This window comes from Cibotium barometz, chromosome 26, assembly GCF_041138505.1.
Source record: "Cibotium barometz isolate CiBa-2024 chromosome 26, ASM4113850v1, whole genome shotgun sequence".
Classification (NCBI taxonomy): domain Eukaryota; kingdom Viridiplantae; phylum Streptophyta; class Polypodiopsida; order Cyatheales; family Cibotiaceae; genus Cibotium; species Cibotium barometz.
In genome coordinates this window covers 40,387,508-40,402,290 of record NC_141071.1, presented here as the reverse complement: position 1 = coordinate 40,402,290, position 14,783 = coordinate 40,387,508, and the positions used below count along the sequence as shown (strand labels likewise).

The window sequence follows — 14,783 nt, the reverse complement described above, 5'->3', positions numbered from 1 at the left end:
CTCCATAGGAAGACCAGGTTTTTATGTTTTATGTCGAGCCAGTTTTGTGCCGACAGATATTTTGTACATGTTCCATGAACGGGAGATATGTCCATGTTACTTTTTGCACATGCACACATATTTTGTATGCTTGAAACTGTTTTCGCATGACATGTATTTGTGTGTTTGCCTGCCTGACGTGTTACTTACTGAGCGGGGACGCCTGCCAGTGAGTCGTGAAGTGTGCTCTGTATTCTGACGAGTTTCAGTGCATGTGAACAGGTGGTAAGTATATAGTACATGTTGTTTAATGTTATTAAATTCTAACCCTTTGATTTATAAGGTTAGGGGTCCACACTTATTTAAAAGTGGGCACCCCCTTTGGGCACCCACTTTGGGGCCAAGGTGGGGAGCCTCACTTTTAAGTGAGTGTGGGGGTGGGCATGGTCACCTACCCCCACTAGCCCCCCACATGCATGCGTGGGTATGACTAAGGTTAACTACACTTCAATTTTTATTAAAAATAAGGCTTTCTCCATCGTGGATAGCAGCAGCGTACGTTTCCACCCTGTTTTCGTGAGACTACCAGCGCTTCAACCCTTCGCTCCTCAGGCTGCGCTTGTACTCGGGCAAACCATTCTCTACACGGCTGTTCCCTCTGCTGCCGCTGCTGCACCTGCCCATCTACAAGCGACTGAGCTTGCTGCTGCACTGGCTGCGCTTGCCCCTCTACAGGCTGGCTGCAACCACACCTACAGGCGACTGTCTCTCCCACTCCCCTGGCGGCTGGCTGCAACTTCTCTGCTGTACGGCTACTTCTCCCTCCTCTACCCGGTGGCTGTTGTATTGCTGCTTCTTCACGCGGCTGCTCCTACAGGCTGCGCTCCCTCTTCTCCACTGCTCTCAGACGTGGGCCACCTTCACCAAGGCATTGCTGTGGCTGTTCGCACAGGCGGCTACTAATAGGCTGCCCTATCTTCTACACTACAGGCTGCAGCCAAAACCCTCTTACATGCTCTTACAGGCGGCAGTAAATTGGCAAATAGGTGCTGCTTGTTTTCTCTTACAAAGGTGGTACATCCTATCTCCATTGGTGTTCTACAAGGAGACTCCGCATCACCTGGAAGACTTCATCATACTACAAGTATTGGTTTCATATCAACCATCTACAAGTAAGTGAATTTTCAGATTTGAGTAAAGTATTATATGTTTAAATCTGGTAAAAGATTCGTCCCGCTCGGCCTACACCCGTTCGGTGCCGGGTTGTCCAAGCTATATGGGCGAACCTCGGTCCAAAGGTGCTGAGATCGGGAGAGCCAGGCGTTAGTACGAGAGCGCCTGTCTGTGCGTGGTCTCGGAACACCAGTGTGGTGCTCTCCGCGGAGTCCAGTGAAAGCACAGGACCGTAGCGATTGGACCACACTAGTGGTCGATCTGCTTCGAGCTTCTACATCGAAATTCGAGCTATTTGTTTGGTACTGTTTTCATATGTACATGGACATTATCTGGTTCTCAGAACCCATGGAGCATTGTATTCATTAAATACTCCCAATAAATATATCATATATTGAGGGGGGGGTCGGCCCGTTCCGGCCCCAGTGCTGGTGTCCATCTTTCCATTTCTGTTCATTTAAATTCAAGTTGTTTTAAGTTGTCCATTTCATATTTGTGGTTTTAAAGTTGTGCTATTAAGCGTGTGGGTGTCCAGCGGAGTCTTTCCCACTTGACGGGATCGGTTTCATTGGTATCAGAGCACGGTTGTTTCCCTCTTCCTAGTGGGGAAACGAACCTGTGTACTGGACATCCCGCTTTTAGCAAACTTTGAACACAATGGACAGCCAAGGCAACCCTTTGGAAGTACCAAATTCGAGGGGTCCCTCTAGTGCTTCTCGTGGGTCTGATGCCCTGCGAGGTAGACACAAGCCCCTTGAAAGGGTTCTTGATAGTGAATCCAAAGGTCAACTGTCTCCAGGAAAGACAGTTATGCTTGAACAAGACCCTGATGCTATGAAAGCTGAAATGGAACATATGAGAAAACTTTTGCAGGCTCAAGAGCAAGAATTGAAGTTTTTGCATGAAGATCCTCATCTGCAAAGTGCTATTGAAGCCAGGAAGGCTGATGCTATGGTTGATGTAACCTTTGAATCAATGGCTCGTGAAGTGGGCAAGAAACCAAGGGAGTTGGCACTTGCCTATCTCCTTCGCAAAGGAGATATCAAAGAGGGGGATGACGGGGAGCTGATCTTCAGAAATCCACCTCGTTTGAAGCATGGAGATCCCGCATCCCAGAGGCTGAAATCTTATATGCAAAAGGAAGAGGTGACTGTCACCTCTCGACATGCATCCTCTCCCCAAGGCACTAAGCCTGACAGATTTATGTATGCCAGTGCTCATGGAGGGCACGAAAGTCACATGCATGCCAGATATGTATCTCATGGTGACAGGTCTGCTTCCAGAAAAATTTTGCCTTCTGAGTTGTCTCATGGAGAGACTATGCCATATGCAGGTAAGTCACATGCATCTGAGCTTCGAGTTCGTGGAGCACATGCCACCGTGCCCCATGAAGCTTCTATGACGGCCCATGGAGCCCATGCAGATAGGGCTACCCCGTTGGATAAGGGGAAAAGAAAAAGAGAGGACCATGAGCCTCATGCCAGGAAGCTCAAGGAGTTCAAAGCAGGTGATAAATCTGTCAAATTCGATGTCTTTCATGGTGAACACGATGCTTCTAAGGTGTTAGCGTTTGTGGCACAGTTCGACATTGCTTTTAGCGATGAGGATTTCACAGAAAAGTCGAAGGTGCGCCATGCTAGCATGTTTCTGAAGGGCACTGCTGCCCATTGGTGGATCACCGAAAAGATCACCAAGGATCCCATCTCTACTTGGAAGGAATTCAAAGATAGATTTTATGCTCAGTTCTTGCCACCCAATGCAGAGCAAACTCTCACTCAAAAGTGGGATAGGCTGGAACAAAAAGACAACGAGAGTGTGCAACAGTATGTTAACAAATTTTGGAAAGTGTTGCTGGAAGTGACTCCCTTCATGCTAATCTCTGAGGATGAAAGAAAAAGGAAGTTTCGTTCTGGATTGCAACCTGCTTATAGATCGGGTATTGAATTGCACCCAAAGCATACGTTGCAACAACTCAGAGCTTCTGCTCTTGCCACAGAGCAATTGGTGCTCAAGATCAAGCAAGATCAAGGAGGTTCCAAAGCAAAGGACAAGGCTGCCCCAAATCAGCAAAAGGGCGGACAGCCATTTAAAAAGAACGTCCGGGAGCCTTACAAGGGTGGTAAAGCTGAAAATAACACATCAAAAGAACAGGGCCCAAGAAAGAACAAATTTGGATTAACTCCGGAGCAAAGAGAGCAATATGCTAAGGATGGAAAATGCTTTTCTTGTGGTAGCAAAGACCACATGTTCCGACAATGCCCAGATCGCAAATCAAAGCACGAGGACAAGCACACCAAAGCAAATGTTCATGCAGTTCCTGATGTGCAAGGCAATACAGGTCATGATGCTAAAGAGAGAATGGTTTGCAAGGCTTGGGGGCAAATCAAGGATCAGCCCGCACTATTTATGTTTGATGACTGTGCAACTGACAATTTCATCTCTATGCAAATGGCAGCTGCATTGGGAATTGAGGTTGAAAGCATGGGACCTCAGATTGAAGCCGAAGCTGCATTTATTGGCAAAGAGGTGCAGGTTACCCCTTTGATTGGGAAGTTGCGTATTCATATACAGGGCTACCTTGACAATGAGCATTTCTTAGTTGCTCCTCTGAATGGATGTGATGTATTGTTGGGCAAGCCGTGGCATCATAGGCTTGAGCCCCGCAAAGATTACAAGTCCAATATGATTTCCTTTATGCATAAAGGCCGCATGCACTTTATTGATGCTGGCAAAGAAGGGGATTCTATCCCAATTGTATCACACATCCAAATTAATAAAGCAATGAAAAAGAGTCTTTCAGCGTACTTGGTTTTTGTGCGTGATAGTCTTGTGCCAAATCATCAAAGTGTGGATGCTATGTCTAATGATAGGCTGAATTTTCTTAATGCATTCAAAGACTGTTTTGCTGACTCATTGCCAGGTGAATTACCTCCCCAAAGGCCCGAAGATCACCGCATAGATCTTGTGCCAGGTAGTTCTCCACCTAACAAACCCGCATACCGAGTGAGTGCTGCACAACAAGAAGAAATTATGAAGCAGGTAAACGAGCTTTTAGAGAAAGGATTGGTTCAGCCCAGTTCCTCACCTTACTGCTCTCCTGTGCTTCTTGTTCAAAAGAAGGACGGATCATTCCGTATGTGTGTAGACTATAGAGCTTTGAACAAGCTTACCATCAAGAACAGATTCCCAATTCCACGTATTGATGATATCTTGGATAAGCTTGATGGCTCAGCTTGTTTTAGCAGACTTGATTTGAAGAGTGGTTATCACCAGATCCGAGTGGTTCCACAAGATGTCCATAAGACTGCTTTCAGGACAGCCTTCGGATTATATGAATTCTTGGTAATGCCTTTTGGTCTCACCAATGCTCCTGCTACTTTTAATCGTATGATGGATAGGATATTCCGACCCCATCGCAAGTTTACAGGAGTCTTCTTTGATGATATCTTGGTTTTCTCAAAGAATGAGCAGGAACACAGAACTCATTTGGTCACAGTGTTCGAAGAGTTGCGGAAGCATAAACTTTTCGTCAATGCCAAGAAAAGTGAGTTTTTCCTTTCAGAGATTCATTATCTGGGACATATTGTATCCAAGAATGGAGTTACAATGGATCCTGCAAAGATCGAGACTATTCGGAATTGGCCCGAATTGCAAAACGTACATCAAGTACGTAGTTTTCTGGGATTATGTTCGTATTACAGGCGTTTCATAAGGCATTTTGCTATGATTGCCACTCCTCTACATGATCTCACGAAGAAGAAAACTGTTTTCAAATGGACTTCAAAGGAACAAGATGCTTTCTTGCAGCTCAAGCATGCGATCATATGTGGTCCAGTATTGATTGTTCCTGACTTGCACAAGTCATTCGTGGTTGAATGTGATGCTTGTGGTGATTGCATAGGAGCTGTCCTAAATCAAGAAGGGCATGCACTTGCATACGAGAGCCGTCGTTTGCATGATGCTGAGCTTCATATGGATATCTATGAGAAAGAGCTCTTGGCTGTAATTCACGCCTTAAAGATTTGGAAACACTACCTTCTTGGGGCTGAATTTGTAGTCAAGACAGATCATCAAAGCTTGAGATACTTTCTATCTCAAACCAAGCTTTCAGAGAAGCAGATGAGAATGGCAAATTTTCTTTCCATGTTTCATTTTCAGATTGTGCATACTCCAGGAAAGAAAAATGTGGTGGCCGATGCACTATCTAGGAGGCCTTATATTGCTGCAGTCTCAGTGGCCTCTCATGGAGATCTATCTGCTATGAGAGATTTGTATCATTTCGATGCTGATTTTTGCCATGTATGGACTGATTTGATGGCTGGTCATTCACATGCCTCTTATGTTATCAACGAGGATTATCTCATGAAGGATAATTGCCTATGTGTGGTGAAGGATTTGCGTCCAAAGGTTATGGACGAATGTCACGCTCCACCTTATGCTGGTCATAGAGGTATTATGCCTACTACTCGCATGATTCAGAGGTATTTCTTTTGGCCAAGCATGCGTAAAGACATTGAGGCTTATGTGCGTGCATGTATCACTTGCCAAAAGGTGAAATTTGATAGGCAAAAGCCTCCAGGTTTGCTTCAGCCATTGCCTATTCCCTCGCAACCTTGGGAAAGTATCACGATGGATTTTATTATGGATTTGCCTAGATCCCAGCATGGGAATGATGCTATTTGGACTATTGTGGACAGGTTTAGCAAGCAAGCTCACTTCTTGCCCGTCAAGAAAACCATCAAAGCTGATCATATGGTAAAGCTTTTTCTTGCTAATATTTTTAAGCATCATGGTATGCCTAAATCCATTGTTGGGGATAGAGATCCCAGGACTACAAGCCTATTTTGGAGGGCTTTGTTTGATAATATGGGTACTAAGCTTGAGTTTTCATCAGCTTATCATCCCCAAACGGATGGCCAAAGTGAAGCTGCAAATTCAGCTGTGTTGGATTTATTGAAGTGTTATGTGGCAGATCAAAAGAGTGCATGGGAGAAGTATCTTCCACTTGTTGAGTTTGCCTACAACAATACAATCCATGCTTCTACAGGAAAGGCTCCGTTTGAGATTATTTATGGCAGAGTGGTCTTGCCACCCATCCTTCGTACAAAAAAAGAGATTTTTGCAGCTGATGAATATGTTCGTGACTTGGATGTTGCCTTTGGTCAGGTGCGGACAGCCATTGCAAGATCTCAGGATAAGCATAAAAAGGCTGCTGACAAGCATAGAAGGGACATGGAAGTCAAAGAAGGTGATTGGGTATTGCTGAAATTTGAGAAGGCTAGGCTTCGGAAGAGGCCAGGACGAGAAGGATCATATCCTAAGCTTTCTCCTCGCTATTATGGACCCTTCAAGGTGATTCACAAAATCAATGAAGTGTCCTACAGGCTTGCTCTACCTAGTCATTGGAAGATTCACAATGCTTTTCATGTGAGTCTATTTCGGAAATATGTGGGGCCAGATCCTGATGAGCCTGTCACAGAAGATCCGCCAGAGATTGAAGAGCTTGAGGAGATCCTCCAGCCAGAACAGATTGTTTTTCACAAGGAGAGAAAGCTACCTGCAGGAAAGCTTTCCAGGAGATACCTTGTGAAGTTTAAGAATTATTTGCCTATTGATGCCAAATGGGTAAATGAGGATTATTTTGCAGATTATCCGCAGTTGTTGCAGGCATATCTTTAGGCTTTTCAGTTGAGGTCAACTCTTTAGAAGCCCGGGGGGATGTCACCAATTGGCCGACCATTTGGTCCATTCCTAGTTTTTTGCGTCTCGTTCGCTTGAGGCCAGGCCGGTGTCTCATGTGAAGAGGCCAGTATTTTGCTGACATGGACGGGAGCCAGACTGGTGCCACCCGTGTGTTAGCAGGATGGTGTCGTATGGACGGGAGCCAGATCAGTGCCACCCGTGTATGACCTGGACTGTGTTCGATCCATGGGACTGTCACGCCATGGAAGAGCCAGTATTCGTGCCGTATTTTCACCTATGGGATTGTCACACCATAGGGAGACTCGTGCCTGGAACTGTGTCTTACCTATGGGACTGTCACTCCATAGGAAGACCAGGTTTTTATGTTTTATGTCGAGCCAGTTTTGTGCCGACAGATATTTTGTACATGTTCCATGAACGGGAGATATGTCCATGTTACTTTTTGCACATGCACACATATTTTGTATGCTTGAAACTGTTTTCGCATGACATGTATTTGTGTGTTTGCCTGCTTGACGTGTTACTTACTGAGCGGGGACGCCTGCCAGTGAGTCGTGAAGTGTGCTCTGTATTCTGACGAGTTTCAGTGCATGTGAACAGGTGGTAAGTATATAGTACATGTTGTTTAATGTTATTAAATTCTAACCCTTTGATTTATAAGGTTAGGGGTCCACACTTATTTAAAAGTGGGCACCCCCTTTGGGCACCCACTTTGGGGCCAAGGTGGGGAGCCTCACTTTTAAGTGAGTGTGGGGGTGGGCATGGTCACCTACCCCCACTAGCCCCCCACATGCATGCGTGGGTATGACTAAGGTTAACTACACTTCAATTTTTATTAAAAATAAGGCTTTCTCCATCGTGGATAGCAGCAGCGTACGTTTCCACCCTGTTTTCGTGAGACTACCAGCGCTTCAACCCTTCGCTCCTCAGGCTGCGCTTGTACTCGGGCAAACCATTCTCTACACGGCTGTTCCCTCTGCTGCCGCTGCTGCACCTGCCCATCTACAAGCGACTGAGCTTGCTGCTGCACTGGCTGCGCTTGCCCCTCTACAGGCTGGCTGCAACCACACCTACAGGCGACTGTCTCTCCCACTCCCCTGGCGGCTGGCTGCAACTTCTCTGCTGTACGGCTACTTCTCCCTCCTCTACCCGGTGGCTGTTGTATTGCTGCTTCTTCACGCGGCTGCTCCTACAGGCTGCGCTCCCTCTTCTCCACTGCTCTCAGACGTGGGCCACCTTCACCAAGGCATTGCTGTGGCTGTTCGCACAGGCGGCTACTAATAGGCTGCCCTATCTTCTACACTACAGGCTGCAGCCAAAACCCTCTTACATGCTCTTACAGGCGGCAGTAAATTGGCAAATAGGTGCTGCTTGTTTTCTCTTACAAAGGTGGTACATCCTATCTCCATTGGTGTTCTACAAGGAGACTCCGCATCACCTGGAAGACTTCATCATACTACAAGTATTGGTTTCATATCAACCATCTACAAGTAAGTGAATTTTCAGATTTGAGTAAAGTATTATATGTTTAAATCTGGTAAAAGATTCGTCCCGCTCGGCCTACACCCGTTCGGTGCCGGGTTGTCCAAGCTATATGGGCGAACCTCGGTCCAAAGGTGCTGAGATCGGGAGAGCCAGGCGTTAGTACGAGAGCGCCTGTCTGTGCGTGGTCTCGGAACACCAGTGTGGTGCTCTCCGCGGAGTCCAGTGAAAGCACAGGACCGTAGCGATTGGACCACACTAGTGGTCGATCTGCTTCGAGCTTCTACATCGAAATTCGAGCTATTTGTTTGGTACTATTTTCATATGTACATGGACATTATCTGGTTCTCAGAACCCATGGAGCATTGTATTCATTAAATACTCCCAATAAATATATCATATATTGAGGGGGGGGTCGGCCCGTTCCGGCCCCAGTGCTGGTGTCCATCTTTCCATTTCTGTTCATTTAAATTCAAGTTGTTTTAAGTTGTCCATTTCATATTTGTGGTTTTAAAGTTGTGCTATTAAGCGTGTGGGTGTCCAGCGGAGTCTTTCCCACTTGACGGGATCGGTTTCAGCATGAGCCCACTCGGTCCACCAAGGAATGGTCTCACCTTCCAAGTACCAACTTGCTAAGATCACCCTATTAGTATCATTCTTTCTAACTGCCGCAAAGTAAGCTTCAAATTGATGCAACCATGAATAAAGAGTTGTGGGGTCGAGTTTACCATTATACTTACTGAAATTCATTTTCTCGTGAAAATGATTTGAGGAAGCTGCTGGTGTCAGTCTTGCGTCCAATGCCGCAAGGTATCGCTCATATTCCACGCGTCGCATGGCTTCGTTGGATCTCCAATGCACACATCTGCAACTCAAGCATCAAACTCGACTGCGATCGTGACTCTTCAAGAGAGCCCTGTGTAGAGGATCTGGAATCTGGCAAACGGAAGGAGAGGAAGGAGGAGATGGAAAACGGGTGCGCTCTTCCAGAGCCAGTATCTGCGTCTTCTGCTCTTCCAACTTGGTACTCTGGTCTAAGATTGCTCGCATCATCTGTTAAAACATCTCTTTAGAAATCATGCCTGATGCCCTAGCTAGGCTGCCTGGTACACTAAGGTCCCAAGGTTCTTGGTCTCTCTCATCGTGGAAGCTCGCCATAGCAGGAAAATGCACCTCCTTTCCAGAGCGCAATCTAACCATCCACTATGTGTGCAGGAGACTTCCGGAGGCTTCCAGAGGCTGAAAACCAACTGTCCTTCGAGGGACAAGAATCACTCCGAAAAAGGGTGGTCCACTGGAGTCTGAAAACCAACCACACGAGCGAGAAAAAATTTCTGGTTTCTTGCTGAATCTTTACACTTGAAGTAGGCTCTGATACCACTGTAACATGCAAAAGCTTCGGGGGAGATCGGTACCTTCAACGCTTAGAAATCAGCACACTTTTCGCCACGAAAATAACACACAAAAAGGTGGCCTGTGTATCAGATAGATGTCAAACCTACATTCCTTAATGGTGACCTGCAAGAGGAGGTGTATGTTGAGCAGCCTCCAGGCTTTGTAGTTCTAGGATCTAAAGGGATGGTTTACAGGTTACGGAAGGCCTTGTATGGTCTTAAACAGGCTCCCAGGGCTTGGAATCAAAAGATTGATTCTTTCTTTCTCCGGACTGGATTTCAGAGATCGGTTGCAAATCCCAACCTGTATCTCTTTCGGGAACGTGGCATGGTTACGTTAATCATCCTTTATGTGGATGATCTCATTCTCACCGGCGGTCACGTGGAGCACATTGGAGTGACAAAGGCTGCCTTGTCAAAGGAGTTTGAGATGACCGACTTAGGCTTACTCCACTTCTTCTAGGATTGGAGATCTGGCAGACCCAGAGGGGGGTTTTTGTCTCTCAGCAATGGTATGTTCGTGAGTTGCTTGAGGCCTTTGGGATGGAGAACTGCAAGCCTATTACCGTTTGCGTCGCCGATGGACCCAAACACAAAGTTGACAGTGAATGATCCTTGTGAGCCAGTTGATGCCTCTCTAGTTCATTGATCTAGTAGCTGAACACCAGATTAGACTTGAGCTTTTCCGTGGGACTGTTGAGCTCATTCATGCAGACGCCGTTGAAGTCTCATTGGGATGCAAGATTGCGGATCTTGCAATATCTGCAGAATACGAAGGATCTTGGACTCTGCTACACAGGAGGGGGATTGATGGATGTAGTCCGACTCCAAGGTTGGAGTGACTCAGATTGGGGAGGAGATCCAGACATGACGAGATCTACTTCAGGTTACAGTTTTACCCTCGGCTCATGAGCAGTTTCTTGGAGCAATAAGAGGCAGCCACCTATTGCCTTATCATCGACAGAAGCGGAGTACCGAGCTGCTTGCGACGACGTGTGGCTGCGGAGGTTGCTTGGCAAGATTGGGTTTCCATAGAAGGAACCCGCCGTCATCCAGTGCGATAACCAGAGCTGTATAGCTATTGCTCGGAACCCAATCTTCCAAGCCCGGACCAAGCATATAGAGATACAATATCACTTTTATGTGAGAAGATCTTGGCTAGTGACATCTTGCTACTTTACTGTTCGACGGAGGACAATGCAGCGGACCTCTTCACAAAGTCTCTACCTCGGGCTATGCTCCGGCGGCACTCCAGCTCCCTGGGGTTGGTTCCACATCCAAGAGCTGAGAGGGGGTGTTAGAAGTCATCTCCTGTCTATACATTTACACCAAGGCCTCTGTTGTGGGTGTGCCTGCCCGGATTAGGTGTTTTCTCATTTTTCCCCACTCTCCATATTTTTTTCCAGATGTGGGAGGCTGTCCTGAGTGGTCCAGGTGTTAGCCTATTGGTCTTGCTTCTCTCTGCTGCCTGCTGGCCGACTCCACACGTGTGAGGGCTGACTCACTGGGGCTGGCCGACTGAAGCTGACCTGGTCGTGAGGCTGTCGTCTGTCCTTACTGCTGGCCAACTGCTCATATGGCATGGCCCCCCACTTGTTGTATCATATTTTCAGGATTTTCTTGTGTATGTAGAGCAGAGTTACATGCCTCTCTCTCTCCTTCTCCATTGCTGTATTTTTCTGCAGAGCACTTGCTCTTGTGTTCTCAGATTTTGTCATCATCTCCGCTGCATATTCTGACAGTACACGCCCCAAAATTTGTATATAAGTTTATAATATGTAAAAATATGTTGTCTTCCCTGCAAACAATATTAAACATGCATCATTTACACATTAAAACATGTTTACAAGTTTTTTTAAAAAAAGAATCTGGGTAAAAAATGCTTAATCGTACGGTTCCCAGGTGGACAAGAAGGTGGACAAGAATGAAACGTGTTTCATTCGTATGAAACGTTTCGTTTCATTCAAACTGAATGAAACGTGTTTTATTGCAACTATGCAACCATGGCAAATCCCCAATGTCCTTCAGCAAAATATTCAGCCCACGTGAGATACAAGGAGTGAATGTGATATGGGCAGATTTGGCACTCCTTGACGTTGGTCTCTGCATGTAGAAGGCTGATTGTTGCTGCCTTGCAATATCTGTGAGATGAGGAATGAGGAGGGGGACAGGTCAAATTTATAGAGGTCTGGAAAAATCTCATTAAGGAGTCAGCCTGCCTGACCAGCCTTACTACCACCCCAGCCAGCCACAACTGAGAAAAATATGTTGTAACTAAGTTCAAGGAGAACCAAGCTTCTGCCAGCAGCCTGCCCTAGCATAGATCCAGCCAAGCTGAGCAAGTCTACACTGTCAGTCAGCTTAAAACTCAGACAACACTCCATCCACACGGTCAACACTTATTGGTAACATCTTTGTAATCTTCATAATCTAGTGATTCAAGAAAATAAACCACAAGATAAAGGCTCTCAAGTGGGTCAGTTGGGACCCAATCGGGTGTAACAATTACCTCTTCAGTAAGTTTGTTGCATTCTTAATTATGCCTTAATCACCAGTTCTTCATCACATGGGACAAAAGGCTTACTACTGATGAAAGTGAATGACCTAATCTGTTTATCTAGGTCCACTTTAGCATTAGGAAATCCACCACCACAAAAGAGGCCCCATGCATCTCACCACTTGGAGGACAAAAGTCAAAAGGGAGCACCTTACCTCAATCTGCCTCAGCCTGTTAATCAACTGTGCATGTAAAGCTTATGAAACTCCAGCAAGCTTCATTCGCCATGCTTGCCATCCACAATGATCACTTTTAAGCTGCAGACATGGTCTCAAATGGAATGGTCATGTTGCCTGAACTTCACAAAGTTTCTCCTTGTCTAGGCCCAGTGTTACATCAGGCGGCTGACTGAGGCTGCCCTCAACCCATACACAATCTCAGCGCTAAATAAGCGCACTTTTTGACAGGAGCAGCTCGCCTGAGTGGGTGTTGTGAAGCCAGTCTTATTCCATACAAGTGCAAATCATGCAAAAGTGCATATACACAGATGAACAATAATTGAGCATTGAAAAACAAGAGAAAAAAGCTCAAGGCCTGTATGAGATTTATAAAGATGAGATGACAATACCATTTGAAATGTCGTAGAAGAATACCAGCTTGTGTCGCTGAGATATCCAAAACTGTTGCAACACTAGTTACAGCTTCCTCTTGTCGCTGGTGGATATCTTTCTCACTCAAAATGATGTAAGTCGACTGCATCGAAACCAATGTAAGGCCATAAATCGCAGGCTTTCCAATAAACACAAAAATTGAAAAGAATGCAAAAATATGCTTCTGCAACTGTAATCCATTGCCCATCTTTCCAAACCATACTGCTTTTAGACTCAATTCAACTAACCACAACATTTATGTACATATGTAAATATATATGCATATACCCATGATGTATATTTGTATGTGTATGCTCTTGAAAATATGTGTGTGCAACGTGTAGATGAATGTATATGCATATGTAGTAGTGTGGAAATGCATATAGCTGTGTATGTAAAGTATAGCTATGTATGCATATTATTGTGTAGCATGGTGAGAGGGAATATGTATAAGTAAATGCACATGAAAACGTAATCTCGAATGTATATACGTGCATAACTATGTTCATGTCCCTGCAGTGTGTAGATGTAAATCCATGAGCACTTATGTAGGATTGTGTGTATGTATGCATGTCTGTGTGGAACTTCATGAGAGGTATGCAAGCTTATGCAATGAAAATTTACTGCACAAGAGCTGAATACATGGTAGGGAATAGTGCTGCTGGCTGTCTAAGCCGGGTTTGCTTGTGGAAATCCTAGAGGGTTCATTTTGGAAGCACTCGGATATGGCAAAGGGGTTTAAAAAACTAAAAGAGAGGTTACCTGAGAACGGCGGTAAGCCGGTTGAGGGTCATCATCGACCCCATTGTCATCAAAGCCATAATCGGACTCTTCACTTTCCTGAGCCTCATCACCAGAGGGCATGAGATCGCTCTCATACTGCTGCTCACCCTCTGATGTGCTCCCCATCGCATCATGCATATCATCCTCAGAGTCCATTCTTCGCAGAATCGATCGCCCAAAATGAAAATTTCGCTTGATTTTCTAATGGGCGCCCACCAAAAGACTCTGAGCGAGCTAAAAACCACTAAAATTCTCAAAAAATGAAGGGTTTCTCTGCACTTAATTAGGGTCGTGCCTAGAAGGACACGCTGAGTGAAGAAAAACAAAAACGGCAAGCAGAAGCTTTTGGGCAGAGAGAGCCAATGGTGGGCTGCTCAGCGCATTCTTTATATTTCTGGGGTTTTTTTCTTTTTCTTTTTTGTTTGCCGTATGGAGCGAGGGGCTGTGTGCGCGCACCTTGCAGAAGAAGGAAGTGGGGGTCCCGATGGTTCTTCGCAGAAAGGTAAAGAGGAAAGCACACACACGCAGAGAGAGAGAGGAGAGAGAGAGAGAGAGAGAGAGTATCAAATAAAATGCGCACGGGCGAAACCAAACTCCAACGTAAAACAGGAGAGAGGAGGAGGTAACCGCGCGGTTTTCCGTGCCATCTCGCGCACGGTCTGGTCTCTACTATACAAGTTCGCTTGTCCACACCAGCCGCTTCCATTACTCTATGGCCATCCGGCCGAGGGGATAAAAAATTTGATGCAGGAGATTTTTATATTTTGGAAAATAGAAAGACGAGGGGGCGTGTAGGCACTCTTGAAGGTTCTGGGCCGGTTTTGGGTGTGAGATGGGCGATGTGGGTGACCAATTGGAGGAGCCATCTCGTGAGTAAGAGAGAGCGATAAAGAGATGTTGTGAGCTATAGGTACCTCTTGTTAATCCACTTGCAGTGGTGCCATTGATCTTGTTCTTCTCGCAGAGATGGAGAGACAATCGTTGATCTTGTTCTAGGATGTTTGCTAGCTTGTTATTAACCCCATTTTCGATTAACTAAATGCTCTCCACCCAATACGAGAGTGAAGAAAAAGTGTCATGCAAAGGTACTATAAAAGTTGTAAAACAATTATGAGAAATCTG

The 14,783-nt window shown here is 45.7% G+C and overlaps 1 protein-coding gene across 1 annotated transcript in view; it reads right to left on the bottom strand.

The window, feature by feature from the left end:
• The window catches only part of LOC147623963 (putative E3 ubiquitin-protein ligase ARI7), a 48,823-nt gene extending 34,434 nt beyond the window's left edge, over positions 1–14,389 (bottom strand). Inside the window, exons 1-2 of the mRNA XM_086820625.1 lie at positions 13,641–14,389; positions 12,857–12,981 (exon numbers count right to left, since the gene is read on the bottom strand). Of these exons, the coding sequence (XP_086676751.1) occupies positions 12,857–12,981; positions 13,641–13,817 (302 nt within the window). The 5' untranslated portion in view covers positions 13,818–14,389. The remainder of the gene's footprint in view (positions 1–12,856; positions 12,982–13,640) is intronic.
• Positions 14,390–14,783: the final 394 nt, after the last annotated feature.